Here is a 22511-nt window from a genome sequence, read left to right as displayed (position 1 = left end):
TCAAGTAAAAGGGAAATATCGTAACAAAGGGAGAAGTCATTGAGTGGCACCAAAGAAAATGTCGTACTAACATCTAATACACGAGTTTCCATGCCTTGTTAGTGTCATTTACAGTTCCTTAAGTCTTAAAGGTCCCTTGCAAACAAGCAAAGGTAAGTATATTAGTACAGTAATATTTTCAATACATTTGACATCGACACGACGTTTCAACGCGCAAAAACGCCAGAGTTTGTTTACGTATAGCACAGCTGATCGATCGGCGCGGCGGCGACCACGTTCAACAACATTTCCTTTCGTCGATCGATTAGCTAAAAATCCATGTATCAGAGAGCTATAACATCAAATATATGGTGTTCAATCAGTTCGAATATACTCGACACAACATGTTACAGTTCGAACCGTGGCATTTGGCGTTTTAATAACTTTTGTGCTCTTGCATTGTAAAATCACAAAAGCCAATATGGTGGCCAGGCATGTTAAAACGTACGAGCTGCGAGGTCAAACCTAAAAAAACAATATGTCTGACTTCATATCATAACCCCCGAAGCTGAAAATTACTAGAGTGAAGTACGACTTCCATTTTGTTGTTGAATAATGGAGCTCTTGTTATGTTGAAATCGGACGGCGTGGTGATCAAGTAAGCAACATACATCATGACTCCGAAATCGAAAAATGGTTTTAAACCGCCGACATTGTACAAAGCCGGCAAGACGAGAAGCACCCAATAACAATAAAAAGGAGATCACGTTTGCCCATTTATGACCCAGTGTTATTCTAAATGAGCGGAAATTTAAAGGCTATATTTTTGTAAACCCGATATGGGAAACATAGACCTAAACAATGCTACACATGTGATTCATCACCGGCCAGACAGTCGATGTTGACAATCGTAAAAGGTACATCGTCGCTGGAACTTCCCGGTTAGACTGCATGGAGTATGGTAAATACTAGTCCTGCTTGCATACGGAGGAATTCGGGACTCGATTCTGACAATTGTCCCTCCCCCTCCAGACTCGTGCACCGTCATGTAAGCAGGACTAGGTAAATACATGTAAATAGTGTCGGTGGTGTGATTTTAATGGCGAACTTTATGCCCAACGGCAAAACTATGACATTACTTGGCACGTCAAGAGTCTATCTAGGCTAGACATTTCATTATTGTAAATTATATAATTATCGAATTGTAATGTTTACATGTAAAATGATGTGTCTACCTTGTGTGGATTTTAGACGATATTATCAAAATCACAACATTCCACCACTGTCTACATCCGGTACGAGAGAAACGTTTCAACATTTTCATTTTTACATGTAAGATCAACTCGCCCAGTCGTTTCCTACATTGTTGGAATTTAGAACTAAATATTCAACCTTTTCGCCACAACACTGGTACAATGTCACTGAACTACAAAAGGAAAAAGGATGCTGTGTAGCTACATCTGACCATGACCACGACCTAAATACATCCATGATCAGACACAACACGTACTTGACCTCTGTGAACTGGTACTGTTGAATTGTTTAGGGGGGGGGGGGGGGGGTCATCTATTGTAAAGAGGGAGGTATAAATTATGATCATTGTTATGAGTATAATATGTAGCCATGGAGCGAGATCAAAAGTTCAGTGTATGATAAACACTGAATTAAGTTATTCCAATGAAGAAGTTAACACTTAATTTAAATATCCTGGCAATGTGGTCACGACTAGTAGACGTCTGTTACCCTTAGGGCTGTTATGTACTATGTAGTGACTATTTCCCCCACCCCTGGCTAAAAGCCAAGATAAATCAGTTGCTACATAACAGCAGAAGGGGTAATATCATGATGTCTTCTAGTGCCCCAAATAAGACCAAGCAAGTGTTCACATAATGTTGCCGATGACTTTCAGCAAGATGGGACTCTCATTCTGTCAATAGTCAAAGCAAATCACCCATGTATGACTTTATATTAGTACCCTAGGGAAAATAGAATACATTAGTGCCCATGCTATGCTAATTGAGGTCACTAGTCCATACCATGTGACGTGATATAAGCCAATCACTGAATGTGTTGTGTGTGTATTCGTTATCTTTTTTGAGATAGTCATTTGGGTGCCTTCAAAGCCTGTGGAGGATGACTTCTCATCAGAGAATTAATGAGTTATATGGGCATATGAAATGGAAAAAAAATGTAAATTTTACCTTGTCTATTACCCTTCTTCACTTGATTCTGTTTGAAGTATAATGGGTCATTGTGCTGTTATAGGTCTGTGCCATAATGGATGGGGTATTAAATGATAGAGCATCTTGGGCATGCTCAGATGTATACATTCATCTTATTGATTATCTTTTTGTATCTTTGCAGCGTGTTGGAAGATGGCATTTCTTGGAGACACGGAAGTTCGTGATTTTACACAGTATAGACATTATGATCGTCTAGACGATGACTTTCGACAAGATGTGACATTTTCACACTCTGGACACAGACTTCAAGTACATGATCATCATTACCAAAGCTCAGATGATGAGCCAGATGAGGGTGAACTATATCGCCGTCAGGTTGCCAGGCAACAAGAAGAACGAGAGGCACAAGAGGAAAGGGAGCATCCACAGCCTTCAGTAGAACATGGACACGATCCTTTTAAATCATCTCATTGTCATGTCAAAAAAATCTGGTATTTCATCGGCAGATGTTTTGCCAATCCTGTTGTGAGCTTGTGTACACTTATTCTATGTATCCTTGCCATTACGTTACTTGTATGGCATGCACTGGCTCATTACGAAAAACCTATAATTGACATATCATTAGATGCCTTTCAAATACCCAATCATCCGAGTTCACTACGACAAGACATGGTAGACACCGCTATCAAAGACCTATCATCACGACACAAAAGAGAAATCGAACACTTGGACGAATTTACATATTCAAATAAGGACAGATGGAAAAAGTCCATCAAAACCTTGCACGAGAGATTTACAAATATGGAAATGATGTACTCGGATCATGAACGAACAGAACGCGATGTGGTTTTGAAGTACCGCGTTCCGCGATGGAAGATGGACATAGTATACTTAGCTAAGGGACATGAACACGATAACGTTTTCACTCCTGATCGCCTTCAAACAATCCACAAGATTGAACAGAAAATTACTGAACATGCAAGATATAAAGATTTTTGTGTACGGAATAGAGAATCCGTGGAGGACGAAGCACTTGGCGCAATTTATCACTGTCATCCAGTCAACTCACTCATGACTTATTTTTTTCCGTCAGAGATAAGTGGCCGTGTAAGTATTCACTCATGACTTATATCTTGAATGATGTGAATTATTTGTTAACAAATAGTATTACATATTCACCAATGTTTTGTATGGGTGATAATCGTTCAAATTTACCAGTGTTCCGATGGTATTTTTTACCTACCAATGTTCCGATGGTATTTTTTACCTACCAGTGTTCCGATGGTATTTTTTACCTACCAGTGTTCCGATGGTATTTTTTACCTACCAGTGTTCCGATGGTATTTTTTACCTACCAGTGTTCCGATGGTATTTTTTACCTACCAGTGTTCCGATGGTATTTTTACCTACCAGTGTTCCGGTGGTATTTTTACCTACCAGTGTTCCGATGGTATTTTTAGCGTGGTTCCAAAACAAAATTATAATGGATTATTTCAGAAACTATTCCACTTTTACCCCTTCTTTCTGTTGCCTAGTAACCATGAGATTTGTAGCTACATATTCATAATCTGAATTTATGAACATTTTAAGGAGCATTCAAAAAATGGCATGAAGATTGCAAAAATGAAGATACATATACCTGCCAATGCTACATGTATAGCATAGGGTATATAATTAGTATGATTATGCTCTCATTTGAAAATACAAGTTAACATAAATTGTATGTGACATTTATGCAAGTGTATGTTATTTGTTTACTCATTATAAGAGTGCCTGCAGTTGGACAATGCCTTTTTCACAAAAGTTACAAACTCTCTTTTAATAATTTACATATTTTTTTGGATATTTGGTAATGTAGACTGTAACTTATGGTAATGAGTTGTGATTAGATGCACAAAGTTTGCAAATATTTGATTGGTAAACAAACTTAATTAAAGGAATGATTTTGTCATGTGATTGTTGCCATGCAACTGAGAGCAGTATTGCAACATTTTGTAGCTTTAGAGATTCCTAAATTATAGGCCATTTGTTCCTGTATGTACACCAAAAATTGTCAATTTGCTCAAGAAGAATCATCAAGTAACTGATTTTTTGCGATGTGAAATATGTTTCAAGGTTCTCCACAATTTTGACAAATGGAGGGGTTGCCTCATTTACATATTAATTTGCATATCAACAGCAAAGCTGCCTATGTCAGTGAAAAAAATGTTAACATCATTTCAATTGAAAATTTAAAAAAAACTTCAATCATTTAATTCTTATTTTTGGCAATGATCCATTCAGCAAATGAGAAAAAAAATATAAAGAAAATTTCAAATTACTTCAATTCCACAATTTCAAACTTCAGTAATAGCATAATTCATCATGGCAAAACAGAGGGGTGGTGCACTCCTCAAAAACCCCTCGTTGAGAACACTGTGTTTATTATTTTGAGTCGCACCTTATATTAGGACTTAAACCAACTAACTAATCATAATTAGCACTGATGTAATTGTCAGACAACAGTGTGTGTAATTGAAATTTCCACTTCATTGTTTCAAAAGAAACACTGGTTAGCACTAAAAATTGAAAAATAAAGGACCTTTGTAAAACAATGGAGCCGTCTCTGAACAAGCGTGGGCTGAACACGTGAAAGTTCTGAGCAGCTTAGAACAAAAGCAGGCTGAACACATCAAAGTTCCGAGTGGCTGGAATGTAAAGGGGCGGTGGCAGTTGTAAAGAGATGGGCTGTGGAGAACAGTGCTGGCCCTTGCAACCCTTATCTTGGAAACTAATCAAACATATTTTAAGGTCCACCATAAACTATCTACTAGTTTTTAGTATGTCACATTAAGATTAGAGTCCCCTGAGAGTTAATGACACAAGTTGTTCAGTGTGAACCTCTAAATGGTTTGACATTATTTGATTACATTTTTATTATTTATTAAATATTTAAACCAGAATTCAGTATAAAATTCTACTTCTCACCTATAAATCATTAAATGGTCTCGCCCCTCAATATCTTACTGAACTTATTGTAGTTAACAACCCTACAAGATCTTTATGATCAAGTCATCATTCATACAATACTCAGTGTTCAAAGAATAAGATTTGAATCATATGGATATCGGTCTTTCCGTTATGTCGCCGTTTAGAACCCACTCTTGAACTGCCAAATGCTGTCCACTCTGCACCCAATATATCAAGTCAAGACTAATGATAGAGAGAGCTTGTTTGTCACAGCAGTTGTTGTAAACGGCCAGTTAGCATCATTTGATGGGTGCCAGGCACTGTATAAATCTCTTTTACTATTATCTACATTCTACAGGTTGTGTATGATGGCATGGGTTCCAATCTCGCTGACATCAATGGTAGTCTAACTAAAGCCATGGCGCATTCTACTTTCTATTGGTATGTTGATGAAAACATGTCCAAAAATAATCTGAAAAGTAAACTTCTACGAAGCCAGGTATGTGCATTACGTTTTAGTAAAGGGGGTATGTCATAGTCTGGTTATCCCAAAGACAAAAGATTGTATCGTTTGGCCACTAGAGGGCGCTGTTTGAGGCGGCCTTTCGACGAGATGTGAGGGTAATGATAATACTTAATAGCCTCCTTTGAAAAAATCTTCATTTTTAGTGTTTCATGACAGAAGTTGAAATTCGCAGTTTGAAAGATTTTGCTTGCTTTATTTCAAATCATTAAGTTTTTACTCATATTTCAAGTACTACAGCACCAATGACATCATAGATGAGTTGTCATGACAACCAGAGTATAAATCCCATACTTTGTGTTTCAACACATTCAACTTGCCTTGCACTGTATGATAAATGATATCCTATACACAATGGGTGATGTGTTACAGGTAATGTTTGGTACACCAACTGGTGATGGATTCTGGCCTGACGGAAGACGAAAGACACAAGAGGAACAACATACAGAGTTCCTTGAGTTCTTAGTCAGCTATGCAGACATGCTTGATAAATCATCAACAAAGTAAGCAGTCGCAACATCTACAAATTTTACTTGAAAAATTATTGTAAACCTGGCAATTTTCGCTAAAGACTTACTTTCAAAATGCCTTCTTGTACATGAACACAGTGTACTAGTCTGGTAATTAGAAGGGATTAGCCTTTAAAACACTTGCTGAAGACTGCGAAATTGCAAAATTTTCTAATAGTGAAAATATCTAGGTTTACTGTATTATGGCACTGCAGCAAACAAAAGTTATGTGACATTGTATGTTGAGGGCGCTCTCCAAGAGGGTGGGAAAGCCCACATCCTTGGTGAGTAACTTTTTATGTCAGTGTGTGTATTGACTTGTGGTATATACACAGTTCTACAAACTAATAAAGTCAAGTTAAAACCAAATTGGCTGGTGCGATATCGCCTTCCAAGTCCTTTGAAATAAAAGAGTCTGGGGTTTCATTGCCTTGTTTTCAAGGAAATCAACAATTCATAGCAACAATTCATTGATACAGTATTTGGCAGCCATATTGGATTCAAATCATGTTTTTTCCAATTTGTCGTTTTCTGTGTAGTGTACAAACAAACACCCCGTGGAAAAAAGAGAATTTTAATTTCGGTATCAATTTGATCTCTATTTTTGTAAACATTTGGAACGGTGACCCCTGATTATTTTTCTTGGATTTAAAGAAACTGAAAAATTTAAGATTTTTATTTCTGGGTCTATATTTTATCCTCAGGTCACTAACAGTTCTGTATGGTGGTAACGAGTTGTTTGACTGGCAAGTACAACAGACATTTTATCACGACATTTCCATGGCATCCATTAGTGGTGGTCTCATATTCATTCTGGTGTTCGTTCTGACATCATTCTCATTATGGCTAACTATCACAGGTTTCATCAGTATAGGAATGAGTTTCGGGCTAGCGTTCTTTTTATATCGTGTCACGTTTGGATACGAGTCCTTCGGGATTCTCAACGGAGCCTCTGTCTTTGTTGTCATTGGAATAGGTAAGTGCGTGTACTACCAAACCAAAGTGACTATAGAGTTTCAATTAAGCTATTTTTCTGTTTCAAATTACATAGAACAAAATACAGACACTGATACTAGTGATGGTATTGAACTGAACTTTTGTTCCAAACACAAACATGAAAATTTATAGAAATGTTTAGGATCATGCTGCCTAATTGAAACTCTTTCATCTTTCTGGTTTGGAAGTAAATATTTGAGTGCTGTGATGTAATTTCATATAACATTGGGGATGATCACATTAAATGTTTTGAAACTCATTGTTACTTTTGTCTGAAGTACAGCCATGTTTATCAAAAAAATACACTTTAGGATAAATGTGGGCCGTGTAGCTTTAGTGAAGACTTGTCAATTGAATCAGTAAGTGGTTGTAACTTCCAGTCCCAATATTCTGTAAGCAGTTTTCTTCCCCACTATATAGAAAGCATGGTGCTTACACAGTCCTTGCCCCCCAGGCACCATCCTTGCAACCCAGGCTGCCATACTTGGCCATATTTAAAGTGTTTTACCATCCTTGAGCCTTAGTAATCTTTAAATGACAAAATCAGAATAATACTTTCACATCAAGAGAAATGTCTGATCCCCAATGTACATGTATGTATCTGTTAAATGTAAACGTATGCAGAGTATCAATGTTCAAGACATGCTGGTCATTATGCAAATCATTATGTAAATTACCATATTATTGGTATGTAAATTAGTATGCAAATTATCAACCATTCTCGGGAGAACACTAAGGAGATTATAAAAGTATGCATTATACTATTCAGGCAATGACTACATTTAGAGTATGTCACTTATTCATTTAAGATATCAAGATGGCACAAATCAATATCAAACTTCAGTAAATTTCTGTAGCATTTCACTTTTTCATTTACTCTAACACTGTTGTTTCCTTTTTGTCATGCAATGAGAATTGAATCCAGTATGTAAACATATAATTCAATAATTTTTCCATCTTTTTTTTGTCAGGTGTTGATGATGTGTTTGTATTTATCAACACTTTCCGTCAATCCAAGCATATAGAGAAGTTATATGAAAGGATGGCATTTACTATCAGAACAGCCGGCACTGCTACATTATTTACGTCATTTACAACTGCTGCAGCGTTTGGTGCTAATGCAACATCACAGGTTTGACCTTTGACCTTATCACTTGTGAACATCAGACCTTTCGGGATTTTAAAAAGCATAGGTGTAGTGTGTGTGTGTGTTCTGTCTGTGTGTGTGTGTTCTGTGTGTGTATGTATTCTGTGTGTGTGTGTGTGTGTGTGTGTGTGTGTGTGTATTATGTGTGCATTTGTGTGTGTACGTATTCTGTGTGTGCGTGTGTGTGTGTGTGCATGTGTGTATGTATTCTGTATGTATTCAAATCAACATGATTGTCTAACAATTGTTGGGTTTGGTGGAATTACGAATTATTAAACATAAGCTAAGCCCATTGCTGATGTACAGATGCACTTTAAAGTTTAAAAATTTTTGCTCAAACATAAATCTTTAAAAAATACCGTTGTGTCTTTTATGATAAATTGGAGGGGGGGGGCTATGTCTTCTATGAAGACTTGTTTTATGAAAAATTGTATTCATGAGATGGAAGGAAATTATTGCATTGTAATTTGTAATTCTCTCTCAACAGATTCCAGCAATACATGACTTTGGTTTATTCATGGCCCTTCTTATCTCGTCTTGCTGGGTTACTGTGGTTCTAATAATGCCTCCAGCACTCTGTTTATGGCATTATGCATTTGGGCCATGTGAACAGTGTGTGTAAGTATTATACCCTGGTATATATATATCATAGCATCATAGTAACTTCACATCAAATATAGAGATTGATAATTTTAAGCACAGCTGAACTATAAAAATCAGAAGTGCTATACACATGGTAAAAAAAAAAAAATTATTTACTTAGTCAGTTAAGTAGAGTCAGTGTTACAATGTCGATGTCATAGACAGTAATTTTTATTGTGCAATAACATGTCCATTTTATATATTTTTTCCAGTTTTAAACTGTGTTCTCCAAAGACTGTTCCTGAGTCTAACCAACCATCACAAAATCTGTATGCTGTTCTCATAAATTATCAACAACAACCTAGACAGCCACAAATACAGCCAAGTGTAAGACAAGGGAACACACTGGATGACGGTGATGATAGTGATATACCCATGCTGGATATTGACGACAGTGGAGTTGGTAAGTAACACACAAATACACTTAAGTCATAACTTGATATTGAAGACAGTGGAGTTGGTAAGTAACACACAAATACACTGAAGTCATAACTTGATATTGAAGACAGTGGAGTTGGTAAGTAACACACAAATACACAAATAATATTGACTTCATGTATGTAAATAAAGATGATATATATGTGTGTGTGTAAATGATTAAATTCTCCAAACAGATATTTATACATTATGTAGTGCTGACAATGTCCACTGACACATTTATCAAATTCTCCCAACAGATATGAGTGCATTGCAGAGTGACGATGATGTACCACTGGTCAACCTATCCAATTCTCCCAACTTGTCTCCCGTTGCTATCGACAACAATACAGGATGTGGGATGACAACGTTGACATCATTCTTACAGCAATGTCTGTACAAAAAGATAGGACTGCCAATGATTAAGGGCAGATATATTATAGCAAGTAAGTTGGACAATTAAAATCTTATTCTTCCATACTTTTCAAGGTTATCAGTGGTCTTGTAGCTATCCCTGCTGACTCTCATGTTCAGTTTAACAACAGACCATCCAGAAATAGATACACTAAAACTCTCATCATACCAAGTTGTAATACTGAAATCTACAAAAATTCATTCATACCAAGGAATATGAAAGATTAGAATGCTTTACCTGACTCCGTCGTAATAAGGAAATCATCAGAACAGTTTAAATCTCAATTGTCATCACTCTGTGAGTTACATGACTAAAACCAATAAAGTGCTCACACCACCCTGGAGGATTTTTGCTAAAATGTGATAGAGTCTCCAGTATCCAAACAGACACAGATCCTTGGGCAAAATTTAAAAAAAAATTGTGTGTTTCTGATAACTCAACCGACACTAGTCTCAGCCGCCAACCCGTAACTTTTGGTTCTGGAGAGTCATATTTTAATTTGACATCATTTACATTATGCATGATTGCCAAGTACAACCAAATTCAAACTTGTTCTTCATTCTTTGTTCAGTGGAAGTCCTTGCCATAGATATGCATTGTCTCATGGGAGTTAGCAAACATGCATAATTTATGTAAAAGGCCTTGCCAAAATTTGCCATGGTGGCACTAAACTTCCTGTCTGTATGTACATTTTGTACCTTGGGGGTATACATGGTATATGTTGCTTGGTTAATCATAGAGCACTGCTGCTTTATCGATATGCGAACAATACGAAAAACATCCCTGATTTACACTTCTACAGAATACCAAGGGACATGAAATGGTACTATGAGGTGATTATACCCCCAATTTGAGCGAGGGCGCTATATTCTCAATTTCTTGTTTACAGTCTGCAGTGGCTTATAGCAGAACGTAAATATTCATGACACCTAAAGCGCATATAATTATCTCCTAGACTCTTCATCGGTGATGCTCATGAATATTAAAACTTTAGTGATATATTAACACTATTTCTTTGCCCTTCACAGTTACCTACATATGTGTTTTGATCACCTCCATTGCACTGCTGAGTCAGTTGAAACCAGCCTCCAAGCCACCAGAACTGTTCCAGGAAAATACAAACTTACAGCAACTGATTAACGTGGCTTTCAACTATAGTGGTGATGACATCCAGTGTGATCGCTGTTCAGGTTTGTTCCTAGAAGACCCAGATAAATTACCGACTGGTCCAACACAACCAGCTGTCATTATACCCACAAGATCTGATGATGATGATACACCAACGACCAAAAGATCTATACAACCAGTTGTCACAACTCTGTCACCTACCACAGCAACACCTCCTCGTAAGTCAATCAAACCATGGAAGTATAACCCACGATCAAACTGTTTGCTTACTATAAGTGATATGAGAGAACTCTGTGATGCACGAGTGCAAGTGTGGTGTACTTGGGATTATTTGCATGAGTGTTTGCAGCGTTCTCCAAGGCAGTACTATGCTTGTGAAAGTGCAACAGAAAACACTGCAAGCCCAAGTGCAAATACCCCTGGAACTCACACAGAGTGGAGTTCTGTTATTATTACATATGTTTATTCAAAAAAAAGTAATTTCCATAAAAATGATTGTGTGCTTTTGTGTACAATGAATGATCACATCCTCATTTGCATATAATTTGCATGCTGTTATTCAATAATGTTTTCAGTATTGCACTGCAGTGCAAATACCACTAGTATGTACACCTAACGGTGCAAGTTATCTCTCCTACATATGTAATAATTATATAACAGAACCCCCAATGCATGTGGCATATATTTGGGGTATTTGCATGGGTGCTTGCAGTGTTCCCTGCGACTGTACTTTCACAAGCAAAGCAAGTAAAAGTGCAGCAGAAATCACTGCAAGCACTCATGCTGAATGGGATTGTAGTATTTTAGTAAATTTTTCCAAAAAAAGCTGCAAATTTCCTTAAAATAGATACTGTGTGATTATGATCTTTCATGTGCAACAAATGTCAGGGAATGTCATGGTAACGTCCTCTATGTCAAGATACTTACCTCCCTGCTGAAAACAACAAGTCAAATGCATGCTTCACAGTTGATAAAATGACAAGTCGTTATCGAAGATAATGTTTTCAGCAGAAAGTTTAACATTTTGTCATATTTTGTTATTTCTAGACGTCACCTGTAAAGATCTCAAGTTACTGTGTCAGTTCGATGGTCGATGTAAAGAGAAAATGGATGGATTGAATGCTGCCTGCGATTGTGAACATATACGACAAAAGTGCAAATCTGAAAAGGATAACCCACAGTGTACTAGCACTGGTGTTACTTTTCAAACCAAATGTCACGTTGATTACCAAGAATGTCTTGACCAAAGTAATATTGTGATCACTCATCCAGGACCATGCCATTCTGGTAGGCATCACCCCTTGTTACAGTAGAGCTTTCGGTTCTAAGATAGACACAAACTAAAACTATTGTCACAACATATTGATACAACAGTGATAAGCTGTTGAATGGGTGTTAGTTTAATTATAGTGTCAGTAGGGAAGCATCTCTGAAAACTAGTTTATCTAGAGTTCCATTGAACTTGCAGTGCTGTTTTGGGACTTCCAATGTTAACACTATGTTGATCACAGGGTGATTAGAATCACACAACAGAGGAACAGCTATCACCCATTTGTGTAATCTAACACATTGAAGAACAATAGATTTAGTTTACCTCTATCTTAGTAAATGGAAGGCTGGATTACTAGTGTCATATTATTCTGAAATCATAGATGAAATATTTTTTTCAGTATCTTCTGAGCAATGATTTGGTACACCAATGTCATGACATAACCTGGAGCCTAAGTAAATAATTTGGGTTTTTTATCCTACATTGAGCTATTAATCTCGCCCCTAAACTATGGTCAGTCGCGTTTTCTGAAATACACATTTTTTTATTTTGCCTAATGGATATAATGCTCACATCAGTTTGAATGTATCTCTTTTAGATACCCCACCCCCAGTAGATCCAGATCATGGGAATAATCCTCATAGTGTTACTGACAGACCAATTATACATACCCCGAAAACCCACAATGGTGGAAGTGGTGGTGATGGAAAACCACTCCCAACACAGGCGTCTCCGAATACTGGATTCAATCCATGTGGCAAGGATGGCTGTGCCCCAGCTGCTGATAGACCAATGATCAACAATTTTGGTGCTATGGTGTTTGTTGTCTTTGGAATCAGTGGTATTGATAGAAGTAATCTAACAGGGAAACATGTAATAGATGAAGATAAGGTAAAGTTTGACATGTCATTCCAGGTACAACAAGTAACACTGAAGTAAAACACTTTCTCTATGTGTTACACTCATTTATAGCATTCATATTACAATGAGTAACACTGAAGTAAAGCACTTTCTCTATGTGCTACACTCGTTTATAGCATTCATATTACAATGAGTAACACTGAAGTAAAGCACTTTCTCTATGTGCTACACTCGTTTATAGCATTCATATTACAATGAGTAACACTGAAGTAAAGCACTTTCTCTATGTGCTACACTCGTTTATAGCATTCATATTACAACGAGTAACACTGAAGTAAAGCACTTTCTCTATGTGCTACACTCGTTTATAGCATTCATATTACAACGAGTAACACTGAAGTAAAGCACTTTCTCTATGTCCTACACTCATTTGTAGTATTCATATCAAGTGTAAAGTATACTCTTTCAATTGGTTTATTTACAAACCTAACATGTGGCCTTTCTAATGTGGTCAATTAGCAAATGAAACAGTATACTTTTACACATGACATGGATGCTATAAATGATTGCGGTACATACAGACCGGACTTTTCCTTTAAGTTGATAGCAGTAATCAATACAAGTGTACTACAGGCAGAAATAAGTCTGACTGGACGTTTCCTTTAAGTTGATAGCAGTAATCAATACAAGTGTAGTATAGGCAGAAATAAGTCTGACTGGACTTCTCCTTTAAGTTGATAGCAGTAATCAATACAAGTGTACTAAAGGCACTTTACTTTACTTTAAGTTTTCCCTCAAATGATATTTTTGTTAATAGAGATTTTGTTTATTCCACACAACAGGGTTCTGTCATATATGGAAAACCATTGGATTTACTGGACCAGAAAGTAGTATCACAACTCTGTACAATTTGTAAAAACATAGCAAACTATAACACACCAAGACTGGTGAAAGAAGGAGGTGCACAGTGTATCCCATCAAGTATGTATATATCACTTTTATCATATACTCAGTATTGCTTCCAATGCAATTCAATGGCGACCACATGCATCAAACCCAGGCAGTAATTAGTCCCCGCGGACGAAGTCCGGAACGGGGACTTATGGATTGGGTTCCGTCTGTCCGTCCGTGTGTCCGTCCGTCCGTCCGTCCGTCCGTCCGCAGCCGTTTCTTGGAGATGCCTGTACCGATTTTTTTCAAACTTGGTACAGGGGCAACATGCTATGGCATACATATGCACATCAATTTGTTTTATGATACGATCCAATATGGCTGCCTAGCAGCCATTTTGTTTGTGAATTTTCCCTGTCTAAAGCCATAACTCAGACATGCTCACACAGATCTCATTCAGAGTTGGTATTAGGACAGTGTTCTATGGCATATATGTGCATATTCATTGTTGTCATGATACGATCCAATATGGCCGCCTGGCAGCCATTTTGTTTGTGAATTTTCATGTCCAAAGCCATAACTTAGACATGCTTGAACAGATCTCATTCAAAGTTGGTATTAGGACAGTGTTCTATGACATACATGTGCATATCCATTTTCATTGTGATACGATCCAATATGGCTGCCTGGCAGCCATTTTGTTTGCAAATTTTCCATGTCCAAAGCCATAACTCAGACATGCTTGAACAGATCTCATTCGAAGTTGGTATTAGGACAGTGTTCTATGACATACATGTGCATATCCATTTTCGTCATGATACGATCCAATATGGCTGCCTGGCAGCCATTTTGTTTGTGAATTTTCCATGTCCAAAGCCATAACTCAGACATGCTTGAACAGATCTCATTCAGAGTTGGTATTAGGACAGTGTTCTATGACATACATTTGCATATCCATTTTCATATTGATATGATCCCCCATACCCGACCAATCCTTTATTGTTGTAGGCATGTTCCATGTCCGACAAGCAGACACAACATATCTAAGTCTGTTTGATTTAGGTTCACAAGTGTTGTTGCGTGATCAGAGTAGTGCTAATTCCTTAAAACCCAATCATAGCGGGGACTATGTCATTCTCAATGGCTTGTTTTCTGTATCGATCCTTGCCACACTTTGCCCAAATATGGCAAGTGACGCGCTCATCAATATCCATTCGCTCGGTGATTTGGCTTTGTTATTTTCTTCACTATTTTACATTTTTGCGAATAAAATAATATTTCACCGTCAATTTATGTGATAATGGGATTCAAATGATGTTTCTATGCCACTACATGGGGTATATGAAAAAAAAACTTTACGGCGCAGATATGGGTTTTGCAGACCTCGACAGTACTGCTTATAGGCCCTCCTAAAGTCCGGCCCTTCCACCATATATCCTTGGTCTGCAAAACCCATATCCTGTCCGTAAGATTATTATCATAATTACCTATGCCCGTATCAATCTTTCTTAACAATATTTTACCTTAACATTAAATGTCACCATATTCATGTAAATGTTATTATATCTGATTTATTTCAAACCTGGCACAAAGGTGATATGTCATATGGAACATGTGCATGTTGCTTTGTTTTGCAACATGTGCAAATTTGACCAAATGGCAGCCATATTTGTATTTTTAAATCAATACTTACAGCGTAACTCAAAAACTGTAATACGTAGAGACTCCATTCAAGTGTCTACCCCCATAGTATCGGGTACAAGTTTTCTTTTAATCATAAACATCCAAACATTTTTTTTGACAGGTTATGGTAAAGAAATTGAATTGTTCATTTCTGCAAACTCAGCTTGTAAAGATCTCCCAACAGTGAAATTGTTACCGCATGAAAAATCTCATGCAATGGTTGCCAGGGACAACGGAGGTGACTACAATCTCATTAAGTGGTACGCCATGGCATTTGAATCAGTAAGTAATTTGTTATTCATGTCTGTTGTGGCATTGCTAGGAAATTATGCAAATGCTCAAAGTTTGAGTACCACTATAGTTTAAACATACAACTGACGGTGCCTGGGACCCTATTTTGCATATGACTGACTGTATGTTTGGAGGTGGAGAAGTTGTGATGACTCACTGGCAAGTTATCACCAAAATATAAACATTCCCTATATCTGGGTTTTTCACATGCAAATGCCGCATATTTGAATAATCCTGAATGACACACAATCTAAGCAGCTGTTTGCAGGGGAATTTGTCTCATTTGGAAAGTTTTTTTTCATTCTATGAAACAAACAGACTGATTTTCAATTAATTTGTGTATCAAGTTACCATCCTACGACATTCACAAACAATTTGTACATGATACATGACCTGTGTGTTTCCCGGAGCACAGAAACCATGGTGCGTAATACCAGTACGAGTCCCTGTTGTTCCAACATCTGTGCCAAGTGTTATTAGTCCAATTTATTTGTTTACTTTCGATGTTTGTAACAGTTTCTTTTCGTCCACGGTATGATGTCAGCAGTTGTATGTCTATATGCAAAAAAATCACTGGGGGCAATTCTCAGAATAATTTTTTTTTAAATATAAAATTTTGATTTATGTTTTAATCTTGCAGACTACGAATGAAGGCAAGTCTTCCTTTTCGGCCTATTCAGATTACTTAGAGTGGGAAAAATTAATCGATGCTGAAATGAAAAAACTTCCAGAGGATTCACCATTACAAAATGCATTTCAAACCAGTGATTTTTGGAAGGTGGTGTTTATGGAGGTACTAGGTGTCAGCAGTGCAATCTACGGCTTGATCTTTTCATTGGTTGTCTGCGTGGTGTCGGTAGCTGTCTTCACAGCTCATGTAGGACTTCTAGCTGTTGTCATGTTAACTATCATAGGTGAGCCATTACATGTATAAGTCACACAAGCCAAGTTGAATGCATTTGAACCAAAAATATAGAATTTATCATTGGTGAGTGAGTGCATGTATAAATCATACCTCACACAAACCAAGTTGAATGCATTTGAACCAAAAGTATGAAATTTATACCCTGGTTGTTCTACATTACATCAACTCGTATCTAGTCACTCGTTCTACAGATCTCAAAATATGGTCAAAAGATAATTTTGTCACCATGCTGTGTCATACAATATACATATTTATTGGTAACAAACTGCACAATCCTTAGTCTGTAAGGTACGCCGTGACAGGGCGCCCTCAACCATCGGCCAACCCCTACGGTGAGGGCGAAACGTCACGACGTATCTTTCAGTCTACACAATCCTTTGATAATTCCACATGATAATAATGTTATTCTTCTTTTCTCATTTTACCTAGGTGTTATTTTTTTTGTGGTTGGTTTGTTTTTTGTGTTTGGTTGGGAAATGGGAGCCGTTGAAGCTCTTTCACTTTCCATTCTGGTGGGGTCATCTGTCGATTATTGTGCCCATTTGGTAGAAGGATACCTATTGGCTGGTGCATTCCTACCTACTAATTTACATAAGGTAAGAACCAATCACATTTGCTTTGTCACATCAAAATATCATTTTACTGGATGAGGAAACTAGATGGTAAATTTGATTGGATAGAGGTTTGAAGAGATGAGGCTAAAGAATCATAAACAAATATGCTAAAGTTTTGGTAAAATGCAGAGATAAATTTCACTGAAAATTAAAATTCATAAAATATCTAAAGTTTACCGTATTTTTGCTCATTCCTATCCCTTTTGAAATAATATTAGAAATGTGGTGAATCGTCTTCATCTTTTCAAGGAGCTAGACAATCTTATTTTTTCTGTTAGAGTTAACTCAGTGCTGAGCAGCCATATTGGAATCAAAAATGACTAAATTTCGGTGTCATTTTGACGCCAGGTTTTTTTTTTTTTAAATTGTTATTTGTATGATTTTGACTGTAGAATAGGTTGAAGTTTTATTGAACAAAGTCAGCAAGCACGGGTTTAAAAAGTTTATTTGTGAGATGACTACTATCTTTAATATGTGTACAATGGATAATATCTCATAAAGTGTTCTTTTTCTTTGCGTAACAGAACAAAGAAAGACGTCAATGGCGTACAGGAGCGGCTATCAGTCATATCGGTGTCTCTATTCTCAGCAGTGCGTTAACCACCATCATAGCAGCTATACCACTCTGTATAGCAACTATTAAACCATTCTCTAAATTTGGTGAAATAGTTGCTTTGAATACCTTCATCTCAATTATCTACACACTTACTGCGTGTGTTTCTTTTCTTAGTATATTTGGCCCAGCTAAGTACACTTGGAACGTCAAATGGATGGTGATCACGTTAGTAATAGTTACATTCATACTAGGGGGTCTTGTCGCTGCCGCCTATGTAGCTTTTGTGTTAGGTATACCCATTCCAGGCCCCACAGGTGAATCATTATTTCCGAAGTGATTGATGGAATTTCACCATATGAAAGACTAGTCTAAACCTAGATATACGTTGATCAAAAATCAGTGAATCATATTTTCTGATAAATTGTTGTATAAACAAGACATTTTTTCATGTTTATCAAGAACATAATTGATAATTGACTAATCTTAGTGAATTGTGATTTCCAGGCTTTGATTTGATTGGTCAGTTTGTCCCTGTATATTTGCTATATATGGACATAAGTGTTACATTGTTGTCAGACTTTGTTTTCATTGGTCAGTTTGTTTATGCATATTTACTCAGAAAGTAAATATACATTGCTGCCAGACTTTGATTTGATTGGTCAGTTTCTCAATCAAAATTTATTGTATATGGAAGTAAATTAATGCCAGGCTGTGATTTGATTGGTCAGTTTGTGTATGCATATTTACTCAACTAAGTGATACATTGTTGCCAGGCCTTGATTTGATTGGTCAGTTTGACCCTGTACACTTACTATATATGGAAGTAAGTGATTAATTTAGTAGCCAGGCCATGATTTGATTGGTTAGTTTGTCAATGAAGATTTACATTGTACTATATATGGAAGTATGTGATGTTAGTTGCCAGGTCTCATTTGATTGGTTAGTTTGTCTATGTCTAATCACTATATATGGAAGTAAGTGATACAATTAGTTACCAGGCCATAATTTGATTGGTCTGCCATTTGTCAATTTATAATTATAAATACTATGTATATGAAAGTTTTACTTGATCGGCCTTTTGTCATGTAAATGCACAAACTGAATCATGAATGTGATTGTAAAGCATTGATGGCAATGACTTATCACATAAAAATGATATAACAAAGATGTCATCATGTGTATTCACTAGAGATGAATAGTATCATCACAAAGCATACATTTCTAACAAAGTAATATATATATACAGTATATTTGGAAGTATATGATGGAGAAATAAGTCTACATTAGTGTCTATAATCATACCTGTATGTAATCATTACAAAATGTTATGCAAAACTTATTTTGTCCATTTATCTGAGTTCCTTCTACTATTATATGGCATGAATACATAGTCAAGTGTGAAGTATATACATAGTCACATGTGGGGTATACATAGTCATGTGTGAAGTGTATGCATAGCCATATGTGGGTATACATAGTCTGACGTATATACATAGACACATGTGGGTATACATAGTCATGTGTGGAGTGTATACATAACCATATGTGGAGTGTATACATAGTCATGTGTGGAGTGTATACATAACCATATGTGGAGTGTATACATAGTCATGTGTGGAGTGTATACATAGCCATATGTGGATATACATAGTCTGAAGTGTATACATAGTCACATGTGGATATACATAGCCATATGTGAAGTATATACATAGTCATGTGTTGGGTATACATAGCCACATAGTCATGTGTGAGGTATATATATATAGTCACATGTTCAGTGTGGACGGTCATATATGGAGTGTAGACATAGTCATATGGAGTACATAGACTTATATGGAGTGTAGACATAGACTTTTATGGAGTGTAGACATAGTCATCGATGTCATTCATCCATAGTCATTTACTGTATCATTGCCTTTGAAATACCAATTAAAATCAAAAGTATATTCAAATCATCTTGTTGAAGGTCACAGATTTTATGATAAATTATATTTTGTACCTACATATACCATTGTAGTAGTGCCATCTTACCATGAGTGATAGAGGGAGTTATTTTTTTAATTTTTAGCAAGATTAAAGAAACGTAGTTGTGTCATGATGAACAGAAAAAAGGCCAATTCTTGAAGAAACAGACATTTTCTTTTCCTGCTGCTACATTTCTGTCTTTAAAACTGTATATATTGTGAGCTTATATTTACAATGTAATTTTATTTTATTGAAATTTTTTTTTTAGCAATTTGTTTTGTATACTTGAGATGCTAGTCAGATGTGGTAGCTAATCTATTGGTGCGTTGGTTTGTATCTTATTGCCTCCAGTATGGACCAAATACATGATGTTGTCATGGTAACTGTGTGTGAGTCTTTCCTGTTCCTTTTAATCATGCCATTTTGTTAAGACATAATTAATGGTTTATTTATCCCAGAAATTGTTTCAGAAAGACTTAGAAGTCCTAAAAGAAAAATTGTAAGGTGCCCATTCTTGAATATGTCCATCCATAGTCATCAAGGTGGACATATTGATGTTATTGAACAAGTGATTTTTAGCCCCCAGTATGCCCATGGGCTTAAGCCCAAAAGGGCTACTGCAGTGGATAAATCTGTCCGTCCGTGTGTGTGTGTGTGTGTGTGTGTGTGTGTTCATTCATCTGTCTGTGCATGGTTGTGTCTGCTTGTAGCTGTATATCTGGCATGCACAGGTCAATAATTATTCAAGCTGAGCACAAAGAAGACCTACCATACTGGGTAAATGTGCATATTGGTATCACAACCTATTCAACTTTGAAATCTTGTAAAGGAGCCCTAATGCACTTGTCATGTGTTCTGTGGTTTTTTTACGATTTCATGCAAGGGTTTATGGGAAAACCTGTTGATGTGACATCACAAATACCCCAAAACTTTCTTGTCTGCACAAATATGCACGTTTCCCTTCCAGCTTGCATCAAATAGACAAAATAAAATGTAAGACTGCCGCTGAGGGCAGTATGTCTAAATGTAGTTTTCTGGATTACAGCGCAAGTTTTCTAACAGATCAAAAACAACGTATTACATTTACAGTCTTGAGACCCCTCATATGTAAAAGTACACCAGTATATATATTTTCCATCTAATGAATGATTTTACATCGTCACTGATTCGTTCCCAGTACGTGGCCAACATCATTCAAGCGTTTCTCTTTCCAGTGTAGCTTGTAGTAGGTCACAAGTTTCAGTTCGTTATCTCCCCGCCTCCTTCTTCCTGCATTCTTTGAAACTTGTCTTCTTCTTTTTTACATTGTTCATACTGAAATGCCAATGAATTGTATAGGTGGAATCATAAAGATGACATTGGGCAATTCTTTTGTTATGGACCAGCGTTTCCTGCAGCTCGCTCAATATTATGTCCACACCTAAATTTAGATTAGAACTGTACATGTGAGTTGGCATTTAAATGCGGAGTTACTGTGAGATTCGGTTTTGTCTTGAGACAGCCTGCTTGGAACTGAGTAAAGTTACGGCTCGATTCTGACATTTCCCCTGTTTCTTTCTTCAAGCTCAGAATCTACTTCTCCAAGGGACATTGTCAGAATCAAGTCAGACTTACTCCGGCTACATGTACATACAAGCAATTTGCAGAATAAAGAAATACCAGTCAGAATCGAAACACGGTGATACCTCCATCTGTATTCAAGCAAGACATGCTTTACACAAGATCTATTTTTAGATTGCATTCACTTTATTTTCACTCTAACCGTGTAATTTCCACTTGTAGGGAACAGCGAGTGTGATACCTGGACGTAGCAGTTCAAATTTCTAGTATGCATTGCCTCTTGCAGTGTGTGTGTAGTAACAGAAGAACTATGTGTAGTGTCAATTCACATATGCAATGTTTTCAGACTAGTGGAAATCACAGTAGTTTAAGTGTATAAGTATTTACTATAATAGTCTCGTCTACTTATCGTGTTATTTTACCACCAATTCAACACTTTTTGATGAAAATCTACAAGAGTTTTGTGTTTTCTTTAGCAACATAATCGCAGGTTTAGGCAGAGGTAGGGTGGTTAACATTTTTATACAAATAACACCCAGTCTTGCAGGGTGGGAATAATACTCAAAATAAGCAGAAAGTGCTTTAGTCTAGAGGTAATTTCTGTTCAAGGTAGGTGTCGTCCTTTCAACAACTATATTTACCCATAAAGAGAGTTTGTAGCCAAAAGGTGTCAAATGGTGTTTGTATAATTCAAACAGCCAATATGTATGTACTACGCTCCACTTACCCTCCCCCACCATCCCCACCACCACCTGTATTAGCAGATTATGTGGGGTTTTTTCACATATCTTAATATTTTAAGTCCTCGATTCGCTTGTTTTTATTTTGGGTTAGGGGCCTTTCTTGAGAGACCCAGAAGAGATTCTCAATGTTGGGTGATATTCATCACGGGGAGGACCCCTACAGGTACCTGTCAATATAGGTCCACCAACCCATAGATGGGCACCCCCTACTGCTACGAGTCCATACCATCGTCGTAAACTACAGCCTCTTATCCCGCACCGTCC

General features: G+C 36.9%; 1 protein-coding gene across 1 annotated transcript; it reads left to right on the top strand.

Annotated features, from left to right (window-relative positions):
- The first annotated feature begins 29 nt into the window (after positions 1-29).
- Positions 30-20238, top strand: LOC144451375 (protein dispatched homolog 3-like). Its single transcript, XM_078142197.1, has 17 exons — positions 30-152; positions 2344-3269; positions 5470-5610; positions 6007-6137; positions 6848-7119; positions 8111-8271; positions 8774-8904; positions 9141-9331; positions 9606-9791; positions 10789-11106; positions 11936-12175; positions 12757-13049; positions 13862-14000; positions 15715-15875; positions 16525-16798; positions 17239-17405; positions 17948-20238. The coding sequence occupies exons 2-17, from the start codon at positions 2355-2357 to the stop codon at positions 18314-18316; spliced, it is 4089 nt and encodes a 1362-aa protein (XP_077998323.1). The 5' UTR covers positions 30-152; positions 2344-2354; the 3' UTR covers positions 18317-20238.
- Positions 20239-22511: the final 2273 nt, after the last annotated feature.

Source organism: Glandiceps talaboti, chromosome 21 (genome assembly GCF_964340395.1).
Source record: "Glandiceps talaboti chromosome 21, keGlaTala1.1, whole genome shotgun sequence".
NCBI lineage: Eukaryota > Metazoa > Hemichordata > Enteropneusta > Spengelidae > Glandiceps > Glandiceps talaboti.
The sequence above is the reverse complement of the archived record's forward strand: the minus strand, read 5'-3'. Positions and strand labels throughout refer to the sequence as shown.

Coding starts and splice junctions, on each gene's coding strand:
- LOC144451375 (XM_078142197.1), top strand. CDS start 2,355: ATGGCATTTCTTGGAGACACGGAAGTTCGTGATTTTACACAGTATAGA. Junction 5,611..6,006: donor GTAAACTTCTACGAAGCCAG/GTATGTGCATTA, acceptor GATGTGTTACAG/GTAATGTTTGGTACACCAAC. Junction 7,120..8,110: donor CTTTGTTGTCATTGGAATAG/GTAAGTGCGTGT, acceptor TTTTTTTGTCAG/GTGTTGATGATGTGTTTGTA.